Source organism: Gopherus flavomarginatus, chromosome 12, assembly GCF_025201925.1.
Source record: "Gopherus flavomarginatus isolate rGopFla2 chromosome 12, rGopFla2.mat.asm, whole genome shotgun sequence".
Lineage (NCBI taxonomy): Eukaryota > Metazoa > Chordata > Testudines > Testudinidae > Gopherus > Gopherus flavomarginatus.
The window spans coordinates 16,556,695-16,574,539 of record NC_066628.1 but is presented as its reverse complement, the minus strand read 5'-3'; the positions used below and the strand labels follow the sequence as shown (position 1 = coordinate 16,574,539).

Genomic DNA, 17,845 nt, shown 5'->3' with positions numbered 1-17,845 from the left:
TTTATTAACACCCCTCCCCCATTTTAAACTGTTTTAATTTTTACTGTTGCAGGAAATTCAGCAGTGGTTGAGGGTGGGGTCAGCGTTCAGGCAGCGCTTACAGCCGGGCTGCAGAGGCTCCCAGCATCGACCAATAGGATACTGGTGGCTCCATGCACCACCGAGGTGCAAGGGGCAGAGAAGGTGACTGCCCTGGCCCAGTGGAGCAGAGATCCATGGCCAGGGCTAGGAGGAGGAGGAGGCGGATAACAAGTCCTCGTCTGCTGGGGAGCCCTCCCCGACTGGCTGCCTCAATGGGCAGAAGCCATCCAGCACCGAGGTGGCCTCCCCAATGGCCACAGACTCTTCTTTCTCACAGCCCAGCCTTTGGGGTCTCTGTTCTATTCTACCAGGACAGCAGCCTGCCCTGCGCCTTGCATCTGACACCAGCGATGGGTGTCACCAGCCGCACGGCCGTGCAGGGAGCTATGTGCATCTCAACTGCCATTGCCCCACTCACTCACCCCAGTGACAGCTGGGTGCGGAGGGTCCCTGCCTGGCCACGGGTCTGGTGAATCTCATCCCTGCTGGAGCACAGAGCGAGGGAGGCTGCGCTAATGCCACCTGTGACCAATAGTTTCTATTGTTGGTTTCAGTGTCTCAGTAGATAGCAACATTTACCGATGTCCAACGATTGAAACCGAATCCTGCCGAGCCGAGCTGCAAGTGTCAAAGAAGGCTCAAGGCGTTAGCTGTCCAAACCCCACTGAAATCAAAGGGTCTCATCCCTGAAGTCAGTGGAAATTTTATCTTTGACTTCAAGAGAAGGCTCAGACTAAACAGAAATATTCTGGTTTGTAAAATTAACATTGGGTAGGATCAGATCCTCACTTAGCAGTTAACAAGGATTAGTAATGGCAGACTAGACAGCCACAAACAAAAAGGGAGAAAGAGAATTAATGTTTATTTAACCAATGTTAAAGAAGAAAAGAATAAAATATAGACCTGAAAAAAAAATCTGGTCCTACATTTTTGCATCAGAAATCATCCGTTCATGATCAAAATGTTCAATGGGAACACACCAATTTCTACAAAATTTTGCTTAGGAAAAAAGTGGTTATATAGTTTTATAAAATGTTAAAATAGAAAATTTAAATAATTATAAAAATGTAATTATTGTATCAAAGAAAATACAATACAAATATAAAATAACATAAAAATAATATAAAATGAAAATCAAGAAAGAAAATTAAAAATAGATAATTAATTTTTTAAAGATAAAATTGGAAGAAAAACCAATATTTTGAAATCATGAACTTGACAATTAAAGGGAAATTTGGGTTCCACACCACTCTCATAATATGAAAATAGAACACTTTTTATACAGATTTCAAATTTTATATAGATTTTTTTCTTGCAATAGAGGATGAATTTCAAGCTATAATGGTGGTTTCTAGCTAGAGGGTTTTTTGTTTATTTGTTTATTTTTAATGAATAATGAGGGGAAGTGGGGAAAATACAATAGTACAGGGTCTCTGTGTAGAGTGTCCTGCTATAGGACAATGAAATATTGTCCTACCGAACAACAGGCATTTGTCTGTTTAGGATAAAAACTTGCAAAGGGTGCTAATAGAGTTAGGGTTAGCGTTATTTCCATTTCCACTACAACTCACTTGGAGTTGGCCGCTCAAACATTACAATCCCCAGTCCTATTTACTTGGTCTGATTCTTTTCTGTGGCTTCACCTAAAATAAAAAATCCTGACCCATTTCAGCAGTGGAACTGCAACCTCTCAAAGGACACTGCTCTGCTCTGATACAACGGGAAGTGAAAGGTGTGACTGTTGGAATCAATATCTACCTGTGTTCCTGTATTGTTGTACATGAACCTCATCACGACAGTATTTGAGTGCTTGGTGTGATCTGTCCAATTACTACACAGGTTTCCAGAGAGATTAACATTTTGTTTAACCTGCAGTCTGCTCATATATCAAATCTGTCCGCCGGGGTCAAGCAAGTTGGTATCTTCCCCGTTTCCCCTCCCCTAGCCTCCACTCTCTAATCAGCTATTGTTCTGTTAGCCAGCTGCAGGGACAATGAAAACAATGCTGACATTTTATTGAGTGAATGTTCTTCATTTATATCCCAGAGTGAATTTCCTTCCCGTGGACGCAACCTATGACGAACCCAGAAAAGGGAAATCAAACGTCCGTCGCAGAATTCAACATCCTGGGATTTGGGACTCTGCAAATCCTTATTTTCCTGCTGTTTCTCTTGATCTACATTACAACCATGGCTGGGAACATCCTCATCATAGTGCTAGTTGTAACTGATCAGCACCTTCACACCCCCATGTACTTCTTCCTGGGGAACTTGTCCTGCTTGGAGACCTGCTACACCTCCACCATCCTGCCCAGCGTTCTGGCCAGTCTCCTGGCTGAGAACAGAACCATTTCATTTAGTGGGTGTCTCACACAATATTTTTGTTTTGGTTCTATGATTGCCACGGAATGCCTTCCCTTATCAGTGATGTCTTATGATCGGTATTTAGCGATATGCAATCCAATGCACTATGCAACCCGTATGAATGGCAGGTTATACTTCCAGCTTGCAGGTGGCTCTTGGACAGGTGGCTTTCTGTGTAGTGGCATAATAATCTTGTCTATATCTCAGTTAACTTTCTGTGGCTCCAAAGATATTGACCATTTCTTTTGCGATCTTATCCCTCTGGTAAATCTCTCCTGCAATGATCCTCAGCTGATGGAAATGTTGGCTTTAACACTATGCTTGATTTTCTTAGTGGTCCCATTCCTACTTACCTTGATGTCCTACATCTGCATCATCGTGACCATCCTAAGAATCCCTTCCACCACTGGGAGGCAAAAGACCTTTTCCACCTGCTCCTCCCACCTCATTGTAGTGTCCATTTTTTATGGAACTCTACTGATTGCCTATATGTTCCCAACGACCAACACACTGAGAAACTTCAAGAAAGTTCTCTCTGTCATCTACACTGTCCTGACTCCTCTGGTCAATCCCCTCATCTACAGCCTGAGAAACAAAGAGATCAAGGAGGCTCTGAGGAAAGTTAGCAGGAAAATCATGTTTGGACAATGCTAACCAATCAGTTTCCTTAGGTTAAAATGAAATAGACATACAATAGGCTGGCTTCAGGCCTGAAACGAAGCCTGCTGTAGTCCGAGGTAAAGTTCCCCTTTCATTCCTTGGGTTTTGTGTCATGCTCTTAGAGTCAAAGCCATGGGAGAAAGTGGAGACAGAGAGACCTCTTTAATCCTGTGACCCCATTCTTTTTAGGAGATTTTTATAAGATTCCGCAGGTGGGTACTACTGGGCTGGTGGGAGACTTGAACTTCTGGCTGCCCAAATTTCAAACAATGAGGGGAGTTTGTGCTCAGTTAGAGGGTGCGAGCAAAATGAACTCAGTAGGAACGCTGAGCATCCTTTCATTGTAGAGTGAGAGAATTCTATACACAGTCACACACACAAAATGTGTGATTCCTACTTTATAAAAATATAGTGTTGCAATGTCCACGTGGAACCCCAGTGTTAGGGAATTCTGTAGTTAACTTTTGTTTCTCAAAAAGCAGCAAAGAGTCCTGTGGCACCTTATAGACTAACAGACGTTTTGGAGCATGAGCTTTCGTGGGTGAATACCCACTTCCTCAGATGCATGTAGTGGAAATTTCCAGGGGCAGGTATATATATTCTAGCAAGCAAGCTAGAGATAACGAGGTCAGTTCAATCAGGGAGGATGAGGCCCTGTTCTAGCAGTTGAGGTGTGAAAACCAAGAGAGGAGAAACTGGTTCTGTAATTGGCAAGCCATTCACAGTCTTTGTTCAATCCTGAGCTGATGGTGTCAAATTTGCAGGTGAACTGAAGCTCAGCAGTTTCTCTTTGAAGTCTGGTCCTGAAGTTTTTTTGCTGCAGGATGGCCACCTTAAGGTCTGCTATAGTGTGGCCAGGGAGGTTGAAGTGCTCTCCTACAGGTTTTTGTATATTGCCATTCCTAATGTCTGATTTGTGTCCATTTATCCTTTTCCGTAGAGACTGTCCAGTTTGGCCGATGTATATAGCAGAGGGGCATTGCTGGCATATGATGGCGTATATTACATTGGTGGATGTGCAGGTGAATGAACCGGTGATGGTGTGGCTGATCTGGTTGGGTCCTGTGATGGTGTCGCTGGTGTAGATATGTGGGCAGAGTTGGCATCGAGGTTTGTTGCATGGATTGGTTCCTGAGCTAGAATTATTATGGTGTGGTGTGCAGTTACTGGTGAGAATATGTTTCAGGTTGGCAGGTTGCCTGTGGGCAAGGACTGGCCTGCCACCCAAGGCCTGTGAAAGTGTAGGATCATTGTCCAGGATGGGTTGTAGATCCTTGATGATGCGTTGGAGGGGTTTTAGCTGGGGGCTGTATGTAATGGCCAGTGGAGTCCTGTTGGTTTCTTTCTTGGGTTTGTCTTGCAGTAGGAGGCTTCTGGGTACACGTCTGGCTCTGTTGATTTGTTTCCTTATTTCCTCGTGCGAGTATTGTAGTTTTGAGAATGCTTGGTGGAGATTTTGTAGGTGTTGGTCTCTGTCTGAGGAGTTAGAGCAGATGCGGTTGCACCTCAGTGCTTGGCTGTAGACAATGGATCATGTGATGTGCCCGGGATGGAAGCTGGAGGCTTGAAGGTAGGCATAGCGGTTGGTAGGTTTTCGGTATAGAGTGGTGTTAATGTGACCATCACTTATTTGCACCGTGTTGTCAAGAAAGTGGACCTCCCGTGTAGATTGGTCCAGGCTGAGGCTGATGGTGGGGTGGAAGCTGTTGAAATCATGGTGGAATTTTTCCAGAGTCTCCTTCCCATGGATCCAGATGATGAAGATGTCATCAATGTAGCGTAGGTAGAGAAGGGGCATGAGTGGACGAGAGCTGAGGAAGCGTTGTTCTAGGTCGGCCATAAAGATATTGGCATATTGTGGGGCCATGCGGGTGCCCATAGCAGTGCCACTGATCTGGAGATATATATTGTCATCAAATTTGAAATAGTTGTGTGTAAGTATAAAGGCACAGAGCTCAGCAGCCAGTTGTGCTGTGGCATCATCGGGGATAGTGCTCCTGACAGCTTGTATTCCATCTGTGTGTGAGATGTTTGTGTAGAGAGCTTCTACATCCATGGTGGCTAGGATGGTGTTTTCTGGGAGGTGACCAATGCATTGTAGTTTCCTCAGGAAATCAGTGGTGTCACGGAGATAGCTGGGAGTGCTGGTGGCATAGGGTCTGAGTAGAGAGTCCATATATCCAGACAGTCCTTCAGTGAGAGTGCCAATGCCCGAGATGATGGGGCGTCCAGGATTTCCCGGTTTGTGGATCTTGGGTAGTAGATAGAATAGCCCTGGTCGGGGCTCTAGGGGTATGTTGATTTCTTCTAGTGTTAGTGTAGGGAGTGTCCTGAGTAGATGCTGCGTTTTCTTAGTGTATTCCTCAGCGGGATCTGCGGGAAGTGGCCTGTAGAATTTGGTATTGGAGAGTTGTCTGGCGGCCTCCTTTTGGTAGTCAGACCTGTTCATGATGACAATGGCACCTCCTTTATCAGCCTCTTTGATGATAATGTCAGGGTGGTTTCTGAGGCTGTGGATGGCATTGCGTTCTGCACGACTTAGGTTGTGAGGCAAGCGATGTTGTTGTTCCACGATTTCTGCCTGTGCACACCGGCGGAAGCATTCAATGTATAGGTCCAGACTGTCATTTTGACTCTCAGGAGGAGTCCATGTGGAGTTCTTCTTCTTGTGCTGTTGGTGAGAGGGCACCTGTGCATCAGTGCTCTGTTCAGTGTTGTCCTGGAAGTATTCTTTGAGTTGGAGACGGCGAAAGTAGGCTTCCCGATCGCCACAGAACTGTATCATACTGGTGGGATTGGCAGAGCAGAAAGAGAGTCCCCGAGATAGGACAGACTTCTCTTCTGGGCTGAGTGTGTAGTTGGATAGATTGACGATATTGCTGGGTGGGTTGGGGTACCACGGTTGTGGCCCCATATGGCAGGTAGGAGTTTAGACAGCTTACAGTCCTTTTTCCTTTGTAGAGAAGTGAAGTGAGTAATGTAGATCTCCTGTCTTATTTTAGTGAATTCCGTTTGTATAGAAGTTTGGTTATTAATGAGAGTCTCCAGGTTGGAGAGCTCTTTTTTGATGTTTTCCTGTTTGCTGTATAGGATGCTGATCAGATGGTTCCTCAGTTTTTTTGATAGAGTATGGCATAATCTCTCACTGTGGTCTGTGTAGTATGTAGATAGCAGTGGATTTTTTACCTTTAGTCCATTTGGTATGATGCCCATCCGTTTGCATTTGGAAAGGAAGATGATATCTGTTTGTATTTGTGCAAGTTTCTTCATGAGGTTGATGGATTTCCACTCCACATGGCTAAATGCAGTGCCTTGCATGGTGTCAAGTATCAGAGGGGTAGCCGTGTTAGTCTGGATCTGTAAAAGCAGCAAAGAGTCCTGTGGCACCTTACAGACTGACAAACGTTTTGGAGCATGAGCTTTCGTGGGTGAATACCCACTTCCTCAGATGCATGTAGTGGAAATTTCCAGGGGCAGGTATATATATGCTAGCAAGCAAGCTAGAGATAATGAGGTCAGTTCAATCAGGGAGGATGAGGCCCTGTTCTGGCAGTTGAGGTGTGAAAACCAAGAGAGGAGAAACTGGTTCTGTAGTTGGCAAGCCATTCACAGTCTTTGTTCAATCCTGAGCTGACACCATCAAATTTGACACCATCAGCTCAGGATTGAACAAAGACTGTGAATGGCTTGCCAACTACAGAACCAGCTTGCTTGCTAGCATATATATACCTGCCCCTGGAAATTTCCACTACATGCATCTGAGGAAGTGGGTATTCACCCACGAAAGCTCATGCTCCAAAAAGTCTGTTAGTCTATAAGGTGCCACAGGACTCTTTGCTGTTTTTCCAGATCCAGACTAACACGGCTACCCCTCTGATACTTTTGTTTCTCAGTGTCTTTCATTCCCAAGTTTCAGGAATGTAACAGAAAAGTAAAAGGAAACCCTCTAATCTGTGCTACAGGACACAGGACACCAACCTAGGCTGCTTATTTTCAACAATGATTTAGGGCCAGTTTTTCAGAATACTTCGGTGCCCAGTGGAATTTTCAAAAGCATCTGGGCACCTCGCTTGCCAGATCAGGGCAAGCAGGTGAGTCAGGCAGGGGAACTCCTATCTTCCCTGAGTCCATACATCACTCTGGGGCTTTGGCGACCGGGAGCTTAGTGTGGGGCTGCAGGGGGCATGTCCAGAGGCAGAGACATAGGGGCCTACACCCCTTTTACTGCAAACACTTAGCTGCCTACAGGGTTTGCCGACAGCTGTGTAGGGTTTTTGTAAATCCCAGAGGGCCAGACTCTGTGATTCGGAGGCCTAAAGTGGAAGCTTTGTGAATCTAGCCCTGTTCCACATCCTTATCCTCATGTTATAGCTGGGAAACGAAGGCAGAAAGATGTGACGTTACCTGCCCAGACTCACTCAGTGGGCTAGTGGCAGGGACAGGAAAAGAAATCAACTATCCAGAGTCCTAGTCCAGTGCACTGTCCACTCCACCATGTCCAGTTGTAATTGACAGTGGCACCTAAGTGTGGTTTGGTGCCCAACTCCCATTTACTGTGCATAGGATTTGGGTGACTAACATCAGCCTCTTAAAGTAAAACCCAGCCTGTACATTTATAGCCAAAGCAATGCCCTGAGAATTCTTTCCACTCTCAGATGATGTTTCCCACCAGTTCCTTCTCATGTTTTACCATTTTCTAGGAGACCCTAATAATTGTGTTTGTTATCAAAAGCATCATGCAATAAAAGAACTAAACTAACTCTTACTCTTTCTGTCGTCTTTGTTGTCATACCTCCTGTTATTTATCCCCTTCTTAACCAGTGTGAAGAATACATGTGTGAAGGTTTGTCTACACATAGAAGTTGCACCACTTTAACTGTACCAGCCTATCCCTGTCTATGACTGGGCCACGTGCCCTAGTCTGAGATCCTGGGGCCAAGCCAGCCCTGATTAGAAAAGATGCCCCGCTGAGAGGAATCGGGCAATGTTCAATAAAGGGCAAAAGGAGGCTAGAGTAAGAGGCCAGCTCAGGAGGCTGAAGTGAGACTTGAGAGAGTGAGAGAGGCTGCTGCAGGGAAAACCTTGAGACTAGGGGAATTCCTCCATTCTATGGGGAACAAAGAAGGGAAACTGAGTTGAGGGGCTGCTTTTTGGGCTACCCTGAGTCCTCCAGGGCCCCATGCGGTGTCTCATCATCTACACCGACTGGATGCAATTATACTGATGTAAAGGTGCTCATGTCGGCATAGCTCATTCCCATATGGGAAGGGGAATAAACTATACCGGTATAAGGCACCTTTTTATAGGAAAACTGTGTCTGCACTAGAGGTTGTACCTGTAGAACTATTTACACAACAAAGTCACAGAACTACCAAAATAGTTATACTGGTGCAAAATTTGGGTGAAGAGTTCATGTGAGTCCCTGTGAAAATACATCAGTATATTCATGACTTTGAAACAAATTCCTATAATCCAAGGCAACTATCTTTCCCATTCATAGACTCATAGAAGAGTATGACTGGAAGGGACCTCAATAGGCCACCTAGTCCAGTCCCCTGCACTCCAACCAGGACTAAGGGTACATCTACAATACAAAATTAATTTGAACTTATTTTATTTGAATTTTTGGAAGCGATTTTATACATTGGGTGTTGTGCGTCCCCACTAAAGTGCCTGAATTCGGCGGAGTGCATCCACATACCGAGGCTAGCATCGAATGTCAGACCGGTGCACTGTGGGAAGCTATCTCACAGTTCCTGCAGTCTCTGCCTCCCATTGGAATTGTGGGTTAAGCTCCCAGTGCGTGATGGGGCAAAATCATTCTCACGGGTTTTTCTGGGTGTGTGCCATCACTTGCTCCTCTCTCCATGAAAGCTACAGCAGACACAATGCTGCCAGTAGATGGTGCAGCATGGTGCACTGCCTGTCTCCTGGTACCACCTTGCATGTTCTCTTGTCTTTCTATCTACTCTTTCAGCTAACCATTTCCTGCCGTTTTTTGGCTACCATGAAAAGAGCCACACCTCTTCCTCCGCTTTTTCCATGTTGTCTGTCTTGGGTTCCCATGGAAGATACAGATGGCAACAAATCCCCGCCATTTTTTGGCCTTCGTGAACAGAGTTGCACAGCTTTTGCCGCAAACTCTGCTCCATTTTGTGCTGCAAACTCTGCTCTCCCACTCTTGAAGTTCGAGTGAAGTTCCCGACTCCGTGAAAGCTACAGAAGACAACCATTTACCACCTTTTATCTGCCATCTTGAACCAAAGAACTCATTTCGCACCCTTTTTCCACGATTACCCATGCAAGCATCATACTGTGGCAGGAATGGAGCCTGCTCAGATTTCCACTGCAGTTTTAACCATGGTACATGTCTCATGCATTATCCAACAGTATGTGCAGTACCTGAAAAACCTGGCTAGGAAGTGAAGACAGTGTGATTACTAAACTGATGAGGACATGGACACAAATGTTTCTAGATGCACGGCATGTAGTGATTGGGAGAGTATGGTGGTATAGGGCCTGGTTCATGCAGTGGAACGTTGATTCTGGTCCCGAGAAAAAATCACAGACTGATGAGACCGCACAGTGTTGCAGGTCTGGGATGATGTCCAGTGGATGAGAAACGTTCGTATGTGTATGGCCACTTTCATGGAACTTTGTGACTTGCTGTCCTCTGCCCTGAAGCGCAAAGACACCAAAGTGAGAGCAGCCCTCACAGTTGAGAAGCGAGCAGCCATAGCACTGTGGAAGCTTGCAATGACTGACAGCTACCAGTCAGTCAGGAATCAGTTTAGAGTGGGCAAACCTACTGTAGGGGCTGCAGTGCTGCAAGTAGTCAACACAATCATTGACCAATTGCTATCAAGGGTAGTGACTTCGGGAAATGTGCAGATCATTGTGGATGGCTTTAATGCCATGGGGTTCCCTAACTGCGGTGAGGCGATAGATGGAACACATATCCCTATCTTGGCCCCAGCACACCAGAGCAGTCAGTACGTAAACCACAAGGGGTACTTTTCCATGGTGCTGCCAGCACTGGTGGATCACAAGGGACATTTCACTGACATCAACGTGGCATGGCCAGGAAAGGTGCATGACACTCACATCTTCAGGATTTCTGGTCTATTTGAACAGCTACAGGAAGGGACTCACTTCCCAGACCAGAAAGTTACTGTTGGGGATGTTGAAATGCTGACCGTTATCCTTGGAGACCCAGCCTACTCCTTAATGCCATGGCTCATGAAGCATTACACAGTCACCGTGGACAGTAGTCAGGAGCAGTTCAACTATAGGCTGAGCAAGTGGAAAATGGTGGTAGAATGTGCTTTTGGACATTTGAAAGGGCGCTGGTGCAGTTTACTGACTTGGTTAGATTTCAGCACAACCAATATTCCCAATATTATTGCTGCTTGTTGTGTGCTCCACAATATCTGTGAGAGTAAGGAGGAGATGTTTATGGTGGGGTTGGAGGTTGAGGCAACTCACCTGGCTGCCAGTTTTGCACAACCAGACAACAGGGAGATTAGAAGAGCGCAGCAGGGCGCACTTAGCATCAGAGATGCTTTGAAAGTCAATTTCATGACTGGCCAGGGTACGGTGTGACAGTTGTGTTTGTTTCTCTTGAGGTTACCCGCCCTCTATATATATGAAAGGAAATAAAGTTAAAATTGTTTGAAAGTTGTTCTTTATTATTTGTTGCACAACACATTGAGAGAAATCAGAAGGTAGACTGAGAGAGGCGGGTATTGGGTTGGGGGGGTGGAGGAGGAAGGAGACAAGTCCAGAAACCAATCAAAAGTTCACATATGCCAGCTTTCTGGTGCTTGGACAATCCTCTGGGATTGAGTGTGTGGGTTCCTGTAGCCTCTCCCTTCATGTTCTTGGGTGTCTGGCTGAGGAGGCTATGGCACTTGAGGAGGAGAAGGGAGGGTGGTTATATAGGGGCTGCAGGAGAAGTCTGTGGTCTTTCTGCCTTTCCCGCATTAGATCCACCATACAGGGCAGCATGTCAGTTTGCAACCCCATGAGCTTGACCATAACATCCTGCCTGCTCTCATCGTGTTCCTGTAATGCTTTATGGGACTCCACAATTGTTTGCCTCCACTCATTCAGCTGAACCCTATCAGTGTGTGAACATGTCATCTCAACAGGGCTGCCCGGGGGGGGGGAGGGCAAGTGGGGCAATTTGCCCCAAGCCCCCATGAGAATGTAGTATTCCATAGTATTGCAATTTTTTTTGGAAGGGGACCCCAAAATTGCTTTGCCCAAGGCCCCCTGAATCCTCTGGGCAGCCCTGCATCCTGAGTTCATTTTTTCTACCTTCTAAACTGGACCAGCCTCTGAGACAGAGTAGATAGGGGCTGCGTTGAAACATTTGCACTTGCAGGAGGAGAAAAAGGGAGGGTAGTCTTTTAAAAGATACCTTTCAGAGAACAAAGGGGACACTTTGGTGTGAGTAAGCCACTACACACGGCCGGGCAACAGAATTCAGCCTGCAGGCAGCCTAGGGGCATGCAAGGTTCTGCTTCTTCTACATTCATTTCAATGCTTTCAAACTGCTGGGCCTCCTTTCCCATAGCAAGCATGCCTGGTGGGTTTGCCATATAAAAGGAGGGCCTGCGGGTTCTCTGGGATGACCACTTCGCACAACCTCCTCCCGACACCCACTCACCACGTGGCTCCGATCAGGCTGTCACTCACCAGAAGTACCTTCTTATGGGTCACCTTGGGAGTGGGGGTAGGCTCTTGGCTCCACTGTTAAGAATAGTTCCTGGCTAGGGGGGGAATTGAATTCCCTACTTGCCGCCTGTGCACTGTCCTCTTCCTCCTCTTCATCCTCCAGTGACTCTTCCTCCTCGCTCCGTGCAACTCCCTCCTTGCAGGTGTCCATGGACAGTGGTGAGGTAGTGGTGGCATCACCCCCCATAATTGCATGGAGTTCATGGTAGAAGTGGAATGTATGGGGCTGTGACCCAGAGCACCCATTAGCCTTCCTGGCTTTTTGGTATGCTTGTCTGAGCTCCTTGATTTTTGTACGACACTGCTCTGTGTCCCTGGATAGCCTCTTTCCATCCTGGACCTGGAGACTTTAATGTATGTATTTGTGTTCCTTTTTTTGGAACATAGTTCTGCCATAACAGACTCGTCTCCCCAACATGCGATGAGATCCAGTACCTGCTGTTTGGACCATGCTGGAGCTCGTCTATGAATCTGGGACTGTGTGATCTCTTGTGATGGTTTACTCTGCATGGTCGCCTATGAGGGTGGGCTGTGCTGACTGTCACCTGTACTGATGATGGCCAATCAGGAAATGAAATTCAAAAGTTCCCGGGGTTTTTCTTGCCCACCTGGCTAGTGCATCAGAGTTGAGAGTTGAGAGTGTTGTCCAGAGCGGTCACAAGGGAGCATTCTTGGATAGCTTCCAGAGGCCAATAACACTGAATTGCGTCCACAATACCTTTAACCCAGGATTGCGATCTCGATTTAAGCGTTATTCCACTTGCCGAGGTGGAATACAAAAACCGGATTAATGAGCCCTTTAAATCGAAAAAGCCGGTTTGGTCATGTGAACAGAATTTTTTTTTTTTGGAATTAACTCGGCTAATTCAGAAATAACAGACTAATGTAGACCGAGTCTAAGTAATAATTAGAACATTTCTGACAGTCTTCTAGTTTGTTTTGCTTTCAGAACTAAATGCATATTTGTATTCTTCTGTTAGGGTTGGAACAAAAACTCCTTCAAAGCAAGAAGTGACAGTATGTCAGAAACTACATGGTGAAAAAGGACAGTTTTGGGGTGTAGTTGCAGAATATATTGCAATATATACAACTGAAATGATTATATTGACTGTACCCAAATCAGACCACGAATTGGTTGGTGTGAATGTATAACACTGTCCTTTACGAGATGGAATCAGTACTGTTCTTTTGGTTATCAATTAGAGATCTCTAGTTAGGATACAAGATTTTCTAATGTCTAGAATTGCTTTGTCATTCAGGATACACATAACCCTTAAACTTGTCAGGGATTTGGGAAGAAACTATTTGCACTTTATAATCACAGGTCTCTGACCTTCATGCTTCCATGGTCTCGGCTTTTCCAAGAAGCCTAAGGGAGTTAGGTGCCAAACTCTTATAGTAATGCTATGGGAGATGGGTGTTTATTGTGCCCATTACCCCCTTTGATAATCCCAACCTGAATGTGTAAAGCACCTTCTTGTCCTTGCATTTTATCTGACTAGCAATCAGGTAACTTTTTCGAAAACACTCAAGCAAACATCAGAAGTGACTTAGGAGACTAAATCCTATTGACTTTCAGTGAAGGCTCAGACTACTCAGCCATAGTAACAAATATACTTTTGAAAATGGGATTTAGGCCCCTAAATCACTTAGACACTTTTTAAAATTTTACCTGAACTGATTGAGTAAGCTTATTAGATGGGAACTGGGTACATGTGTTTCATGCTCTTGAGGGCACCAGTAGGTTTTTTAGAGAAAATGAAAGTTCAGCTAACTATGCTGAGATTTTCAAAGCTGCCTAAGGGAAATAGATGCAAATTCAGTGTCTAAATCACTCAGGCATCTATGAAAATCACTGATGTAATATCTAGAGTTAATGCATTATTGCTTGACATTCACCATAGCATTCATCCAATAAAGAGAGATTTGTTTTAGGATTAGAAGTTTCTTCTCTCTCTGGTACTTTCCCTTGGAGACTAGAAGTTTGACTCTACTGACGTTTTCTAAAAATAAATCTAATACTAACTTTCCCTTGCCTATTATATTCTCCACAGCTGACATGCCTCAGGAGACTGCACCTTCCCAAAGAAGGATATATAATGAATCAGGAAAGACATTCCCCATTTGGTGGAGGGTATGAGGCACAGGGCACTTTATCAGACATGGCAACAGAGACTTGCTAGGTGTTCTGGGTTAAGATGTTCATTTTACTGGGAACATGAAAGTATGTGGATGAGGCGGACAAAGAAGATGGACTGAATAATCTGCATCCTGGTCTCTGAAATGGTGAGTGAGTAGGTGATAACAGAGATTATGGCTTGTGACTGACCCACCTTAGAGGTAAATCAGACTTTTCCTCCCTGCTTCTTGAAGCTTAAGGTTTTTGAAATTATGTAAATTTGCTAGGTAACTAATTCCTTCAGAATCTAAGGTGAATTGGCAATTATCTTTCTCAAACTCTCAACCCAAAGCAAAATGACAGAATTTGGATAGAGGAAAGACCTGTTAGGTCACTGCTATCCTAGCTCCTTTTCTGCCCCCCATCAAAATGGCATCTGGGCACCTCACTCTACTAAATGTAGCTGTCCTCCCATCACCCCATGAGGTTCTATTATCCCAGCTTTACAGATGGGGACCTTACAGCCAGAGTAAAGATTTATAGAGATATTTCAGCACCTAAAAACAGAGACATCCATATTGAGATTTGAAATCCATAGGTGTTAGGTACTGTACCTACTCAGGCACCGTTGTATATTTTTAAGTACCTGCAGAGCTTTTGAAATCTAGCCTCAAGGTCAGACGAGGAGTTTGTGACAAAGGAGTTAATTGAACCACCGTTTCCCAAGTTGAATTCGTCAAACATTGGAGTATCCCACATTGCACTTGAAGCTTTCCTAGGTGTTACACACAAGATTTTACTTTTCCTTCTGGCACAGACCTTGCTGGACCATGGAGAGAGTTAACAAGATAATGTGAGTACAACATGGCCAGTATTTGTGCTCTGAGCTAGGGGAGGAAACATTGGGTATGAGAAGACTTTGCAGAATTTGTTGGATTTTTTTATTTATTTGTTTGCAATTTTGATGACTAATATTATTTTTTATTGTTTTTTTCTATTTTTAACTCTTACTGTTTACTGTGGCAGAAAAATTCAGTGAGAGGTAGGGTGTGGGTCAGGGCTAGGGCAGTGCTGACCACAGGGATTCTGGGGGCTCCCAGCAGTGATAGCAGAGATACAGGTGGCTCTCTGCACTGCCGAGAGGTCCAGGACACCAAGGTGAAAGGAAGGCAGCTGCTCTAACCCAGTGGATCAGACAGCCATGGCAAGTGTTGTTAGGTGGAGGAGAAACATAGAATTATAGAACTGGAAGGGACCCTTGAGAGGCCATTTAGTCCAGTCCCCTGCACTCATGGCAGGACTATGTATTATCTAGACCATTCCTGGCAGGTGTTTGTGCAATCTGCTCTTAAATTTCCAATGATGGAGATTTCACAACCTCCCTTGGCAATTTATTCCAGTGCTTAACTATCCTGACAGTTAGGAAATTTTCCTAATGTCCAACCTAAGTGTTCCTTACTGCAATGTAAGCTCATTGCTTCTTGTATTATCCTCACAGGTTAAGGAGAACAATTTTTCTCCTTCATCCAGGCAACAATTATTTATGTAGCTGAAAACTGAAATCATGTCCCCTCTGTCTTCTCTTCTCCAGACTAAACAAACCCAGTTTTTTCAATCTTTCTTCATGGGTCATGTTCTCTAGTCCTTTCATCATTTTTATTGCTCTCCTCTGGACTTTCTCCAACTTCTCTGCATCTTTCCTAAGATGTGGCACCCAGAACTGGACATAATGCTCCAGTTGAGGCCTAATCAGCATGGAGTAGAGAGGAAGAATTACTTCTTGTGTCTTGCTTACTACACTCCAGCTAATATGTTTGCTTTTTTTTTCAACAGTGTTACACTGTAGACTCATATTTAGCTTGTGATCTCTATGACCCCCAGATCCCTTTCTGCAGTACTCCTTCCTAGGCAGTCATTTCCCATTTTGTATGTGTGCAACTGATTGTTCCCTCATGAGTGGGGTACTTTGTATTTGTCCTTATTGAATTTCATTCAATTTACTTTTGACCATTTCTCCAGTTTGTCCAGATAATTTTGAATTATGAACCTATCCTTCAAAGCACTTGCAATCCCTCCTAGCTTGGTATAATCCACAAACTTTATAAGTGTACTCTGTATGCCATTATCTAAATCATCGATGAAGATATTGAACAGAACCAGATCCAGACCCCACTCATTATGACCTTCCAGCATAACTGTGAACTACTGATAGCTACTGTCTGTGAATGGTTTTCCAAGATGTTATGCACCCACTTTATAATAGTTCCATCTAGGTTGAATTTACTTAGTTTGTTTATGAGAAGGTCATGCGAGACAGCATCAAAAGCCTTTTCAGAGTCAAGACATACCTCTACTGCTTCCCTCTATCCACAAGGATTGTTACTCTGAAAAAGAAAGTTTAGAAGAACGGTGAGCCCCGGGTCGTGGCATAGGCCACCCCAGTTGAATGGCTCCATTCATGAACAGAAGCCATCCAGCAGCGGGGTGGCCTTCCCCAAAGACATTGACTCATTCTCCACCTCACAGCTGAAGGGTATGCTTGTGTTCATTTATACAAAATGTGATTTACAAGATAGGTATGCATAAAGAAGCATGCTGTGGCTCACCACCCTAGGAAGATTCTAGAAAAGGCCAAGGGGAGGAGAGTGAGCTCAACACGTGGAGTGGAGAAGTATAAGCATGTGATGAACAAATCCATATATAGAAAGGTTAAATATGATTGGTTAGAGGTCTGTGTTATGTAACTTGTTACATAACTGCCATGTGATATAAAATAGCAATGGGAAGGGATACTTACTGGAGGGACGGACTCTGGCTGATTTTCGCGCCAGAGGCTTTCCCTTTGTGCACATTGAATAAAGTCTTGTTGAATTGAATTGAACTGAATTGAATGAAGTATCAAAGACCCTAGATTCTGCCGGCATCTGACTCATTTGGTTATTATTAGGAACCACAAAATCCAAAAACAGCCAAGGCTGGTTTTCTTTTCTTTGGCCCACCAGGACCACAACCTGCCCTGCACCTTGCGCCTGCAGGGATGGATGTCAGCAGCAATTCAGCCATTCATGGAGCCCTCACATCTCTGCTGTCACTGCTCACTCACTCACCCCCAGACAGCTGGGGGCAGAGGGACCCCTGCACAGCCACAGGGCCAGTGACACCCATCTCTGCGGGCACAAGGCATGTGGGGAGGCTGCACTAACACCACCTGTAATCAATATTTTCTGTTGTTGATTTCAGTGTGTTAGCTGATCTCAATGTTTGCCGATGTCTGTCCACTGAAATCAAATCCGCCAAATCGAGCTACACATTTTAAAGAAGGCTCAAGGCATTAGTTGTCCAAATTCCATTGAAATCAATGGTCCCCATCTCAGAAGACAGTGGAAATTTTATCTTTTACTTCAGTAGGAGAAGGCTCAGACTGAACAAAATTATTCCCGATTTGTAAAATTCATGCTATGCATAACTCCATGCAGGATCAAGTCCTTATTTTATAGTTAATAAAGATTAATAGTGGCAGACTAGAGAGTCATGAACAAAGCAAGACAGAGAATTAATACATTTTTTTAACCAAAGATAAAGAAGAAAATGTAGAGCTGATAAAAATTTCTGATTTGCAATTTTAATGGGAAAAAAATTGTTGATCGAGATCAAAATGTTCCAGTTGCAGGACAATGAAATATTGTCCTAGGGAAGGACACGTATTTATCTGATGTAAAAATTGTTAAATTGCTTTAATAGAGTTAGGCAGCTCATTTCCAGTTCAATTCACTTGAAGTTGACTGGCCAACGACTGCAAATACCAGCCCAAGTTGCTTGGTTTGCTTCTTTGTTATGGCTTCCTCTAAAATATAAAATCCTGACCCTTTCTGCCAGTGGAAGT

At 44.6% G+C, this 17,845-nt stretch overlaps 1 protein-coding gene across 1 annotated transcript; it reads left to right on the top strand.

Moving 5' to 3' along the window:
• Positions 1-2,156: 2,156 nt before the first annotated feature.
• On the top strand, positions 2,157-3,098 carry LOC127032839 (olfactory receptor 11A1-like). Its single transcript, XM_050920443.1, has one exon. The coding sequence runs from the start codon at positions 2,157-2,159 to the stop codon at positions 3,096-3,098; it is 942 nt and encodes a 313-aa protein (XP_050776400.1).
• Positions 3,099-17,845: the final 14,747 nt, after the last annotated feature.